The sequence below is a fragment of the Anneissia japonica genome, unplaced genomic scaffold, assembly GCF_011630105.1.
Source record: "Anneissia japonica isolate Jap-2015-1 unplaced genomic scaffold, ASM1163010v1 scaffold58179_len4603_cov125, whole genome shotgun sequence".
In the NCBI taxonomy this organism is placed as follows: Eukaryota; Metazoa; Echinodermata; class Crinoidea; order Comatulida; family Comatulidae; genus Anneissia; species Anneissia japonica.
In genome coordinates, this window is record NW_022694780.1 from 1 (window position 1) to 4,603 (window position 4,603).

The 4,603-nt window shown below is 35.0% G+C and overlaps 1 protein-coding gene across 1 annotated transcript; it reads left to right on the forward strand.

The window, feature by feature from the left end:
- Nucleotides 1-946: 946 nt before the first annotated feature.
- LOC117101321 (dynein heavy chain 8, axonemal-like) lies at nucleotides 947-4,394 on the forward strand (the record flags this gene model as incomplete). The annotated part of the gene is made up of 6 exons (XM_033241288.1): nucleotides 947-1,074; nucleotides 1,593-1,761; nucleotides 2,059-2,214; nucleotides 2,484-2,639; nucleotides 3,863-3,952; nucleotides 4,058-4,394. Coding segments are annotated over 6 exons (1,036 nt in total), but the record flags the coding sequence as incomplete, so codon positions are not given.
- Nucleotides 4,395-4,603: the final 209 nt, after the last annotated feature.

The window sequence follows — 4,603 nt, forward strand, 5'->3', positions numbered from 1 at the left end:
TATTATTAGATTCCATTAAATGACCCATCATTTTAAAGCTTATATTGTGGAGAATATTACTATTACTGTATGTTAAAAAGTAAATTTTCATTTTTTGGTCACTGATGATGGGTTTGGGATGGCAAGCCTTATATGGTATCAAAATATACTAAATCAAATCAAATGCACAGTACAGTAAAACGTCCATTTTACGAACGTCGATTTTACGAATAGTCAATTTTACGAATGGTCTTCGCCCCTGATGATGTCATCATCGACCAATTATTACCGTAAAAACGTCTGATTGTGCACATTTTACAAATTGATAATGTATATTTTTCTTAATAAAATCAGGTTTGTTGTATTTATTTATTAACAGTTCGATCTCTTCTTCCATTTCTGGTATAATAATCACTATATTATTGTTATAAACCTAACCAGAACAACGAACTACCAACACCTGTCATTGGATTGAGCGCACATGTTTACGATAACTAAAGAGAGCGTTGGGGTCAGCAAATTATTGACATTGTGCATGCTAGATATGATCGCGAAATGCATGTCAACAACACAATTCAGCGATCTAACAACTGGAAAGAACATGATAGAAAGGTCCATAAGACATTCAGATGTTTGAATAAGAGTTAAAAAAATATTTTGTTAAGTGGATGAATGCCAGCAATTAACATAATTTAGTTTTTATCAAAGGTAAATTCAGCTAGGCTCTAGCGCGGTAGACCACGCAGTGTTGGTTCGTGCTAGGCCTGGCCGCCGTCAGCCTATCATCGCTCAATGGCAGAGGATAACTAGGCCTAGGTATAGGAAACTGACACCCGATCTAGTGTACAAATTTTTCAATTTACGAACACCCCATCTTACTGTATATAGATATAATATTTATCACGGTTTAAAAGCTTCATTTTTTTGCAAAAATAAATTCAATACACTTGTAATAATTTGTTGGCAGGATCTCCTTGATGATGCTGAGAGTTGTCGTCGTAAGATGGTCGCAGCCTCTGCTCTCATTAATGGTCTTGGTGGAGAGAAAGTTAGATGGACAGAACAAAGCAAAGAATTCAAATCTCAGATTAATAGGTTGGTTTTCACATTGTTTCAGCTTCTGTATTATTGTAAGTATGATGATGATTCCACATCTTAGTTTTTAACTCAGTCATCTTCTACACCTTAATAGATTTGGAATATATCCTCAGAGATTTGTTATTGATCACCCAGATTTTTTAAACTAAGGTCATCAACTGGAATATGAGTATGGACCAAGCCCGACCACTTAGATATTGTGGCTACAGTCCCACAAAATGGCAGCGTAGTCCTATGTTAATGCGTGTTTGTCAGACAACCTGTGTGTGTGGAACAAGCACATTTTCCTGGCTTTGCTGTGATTGATCAGTTCAACTCCAGAAGTTGACAATTATGAGGTTCATAATTGAGTCAACATTTAATTTTTAATTATCCCCGGGCCCCCTTCCCCCTTTGGAAATTCAAAGTAGAATAATAAAAATAAATTATTTATCGCCCAAAACACCTATTTCAGCTTATTCATTCCTCATTTTGCAAGTTTCAATGACACAGTATAATATGCAATATTCTTGTAGACTGGTGGGTGATGTACTTCTAGCAACCGGTTTCTTATCTTATTCTGGTCCATTCAATCAAGTATTCAGAATCAATCTCAACGGCAACTGGCAAAAAGAACTCCGCACCAACAAAATTCCTTTCACAACAAATCTTAACATATCATCTATGTTAGTGGATGGACCCACGGTGAGTTGACAATTGCTGATAAATAGACTTATTTGAAGAAAATGGATATGGTTGCTGATGGTGTTTATGTTAGTGAAACAATAATGCATAAATTATGTTGATGGTGGTGTGATGGTGTTTGCTGAAGATATAGATGCTTGATGATGTTGATGGTCTTCGTAATATACATGATATTGGTGTTTGTTATGATGATAGTTGTAAAGTTTATGATGGTTATGACAATGTTGGTAGTGGTGGTGTTGATGGTGGTGGTGATGATAGGCAAAATTGAATTATTGTTTTCTGTCCAATTTGCAGATTGGAGAATGGAATCTTCAAGGATTACCAAATGATGAACTATCTGTTCAAAATGGAATCATTGTTACCAAGGCAACACGCTATCCACTTCTTATCGATCCACAAGGTCAAGGGAAAACATGGATCAAGAACAGGGAGCAACAGTTTGAATTACAGGTCAACAGTATTTACATTTTCTACTCTTAGTTCATAATAATTTAAATACCATTTGATATACTATACAACTATTATATATTTTATTATATGTTGCATGTTTTTTGGTTTTTTTTGCAAATCAAAACATATACATATTCTTATTATGTTTCATGTGCAATTGAATTTACACAAATATTTAATTGATGACTGTGGAAGTGAATAAAATAAATACTGAGTTATGTATTCAACACAAAATAGGTTTGTTTTATTTAGTTTTCTTTCTTATTCAGGTTACTTCCTTAAATCACAAGTACTTCCGGAGCCATCTGGAGGACAGTCTGTCACTTGGCCGGCCACTGCTCATTGAGGATATTGGGGAAGAGCTTGATCCTGCTCTTGATAATGTACTGGAGAAGAACTTTATCAAGTCTGGCAGAACATTGAAGGTTTTGATGGCAACATTACTGCTATAAATAAAAAATAAATAAATTAATAAATATTGCTATTATATAATATTACTCCTGATAAAATAAAATTCAAATGTGTGTTAAACCACATTGCACATCTTATGGTGTTAGTGACACTTATACTGCCAATGTTACTTCTTTAACTGTACTGCCATTACTCTACTGCTGCCACTGTACTACTGTTAATGTAATGCATCTTCTATAAAAACCTGTTAATATGCTGCTACTGTGCAGCTGTTGAATTTATAATTGTTACTTTATTGCTGCTACTATTAACTGCTGCTACTGTACTAATGTTAATGTAATGCTGCTACTATAAAAACCTGTTAATATGCTGCTACTGTGCAGCTGTTAAATTTATAATTGTTACTTTACTGCTGCTACTATACTGCTGCCACTGTGCAGCTGTTAAATTTATAATTGCTACTTTACTGCTGCTACTATACTGCTGCCACTGTACTATGTTTAATGTAATGCAGCTACTATAAAAACCTGTAAAAATATGCTGCTACTGTGCAGCTGTTAAATTTATGATTGTTACTTTATTGCCGCTGTAATGCTGCTTCTATAAAAACCTGTTAATATGCTGCTACTGTGCAGCTGTTAAATTTATAATTGCTACTTTACTGCTGCCACTGTACTATGTTTAATGTAATGCAGCTACTATAAAAACCTGTAAAAATATGCTGCTACTGTGCAGCTGTTAAATTTATGATTGTTACTTTATTGCCGCTACTATACTGCTGCCACTGTACTACTTTTAATGTAATGCTGCTTCTATAAAAACCTGTTAATATGCTGCTAATGTGCAGCTGTTAAATTTATAATTGCTACTTTACTGCTGCTACTGTACTGCTGCCACTGTACTATGTTTAATGTAATGCAGCTACTATAAAAACCTGTAAAAATATGCTGCTACTGTGCAGCTGTTAAATTTATGATTGTTACTTTATTGCCGCTACTATACTGCTGCCACTGTACTACTTTTAATGTAATGCTGCTTCTATAAAAACCTGTTAATATGCTGCTACTGTGCAGCTGTTAAATTTATGATTGTTACTTTATTGCCGCTACTATACTGCTGCCACTGTACTACTGTTAATGTAATGCAGCTACTGTACTACAGCCACTTTATTACTTTTATTGTCACCATTACAACTACATCTAATACTACCACTATTGCATTATTCATTCTGTTGCAGGTTAAAGTTGGTGACAAAGAAGTAGATGTGATGAATGGATTTAAGTTGTATGTCACAACCAAACTGGCAAACCCAACATATACACCAGAGGTAAGATTAACAGTAATTCAGGTGAATATCATAGTAAACTTGCATGCCTAATATTTCCTAATTATTTTAATATTTAATTAACTATTTTCATCAACTCATCTCTAGGTATCAGCTAGAACATCAATCATCGATTTTACTGTCACCATGAAAGGACTTGAGGATCAGCTTCTGGGCCGTGTCATCCTCACTGAGAAGCAAGAGCTAGAATCAGAACGCATCAAACTAATGGAAGATGTGACAGCCAACAAACGCAAGATGAAAGAACTGGAAGACAACCTTCTCTTCCGTCTCACCAGCACTCAGGGATCTCTAGTGGAAGATGAATCCTTGATCTCTGTACTTGGTGTCACTAAAGTGACTGCAGAAGAGGTCACTGAGAAACTTGTAGTTGCTGCTGAAACTGAGATCAAAATTAATGAAGCTAGAGAGGAGTTTAGACCTGGTATGTAGTTCATCATTTCAATTATAACATATCCATAATTTTCAAACGAGTACAAAACATATGCTTCAGGGTGGGGTGTTGGATGTGTAGGCATAAGTACTCTGTTGTAAAAAATGTAAAATGTTGATCTGAAAATGACACAAATCAACATTTTATTGTTTGATCTTTCAAGGGAGGGCGGGGTGGAGTCACAGAAAAGAGTATGTTTT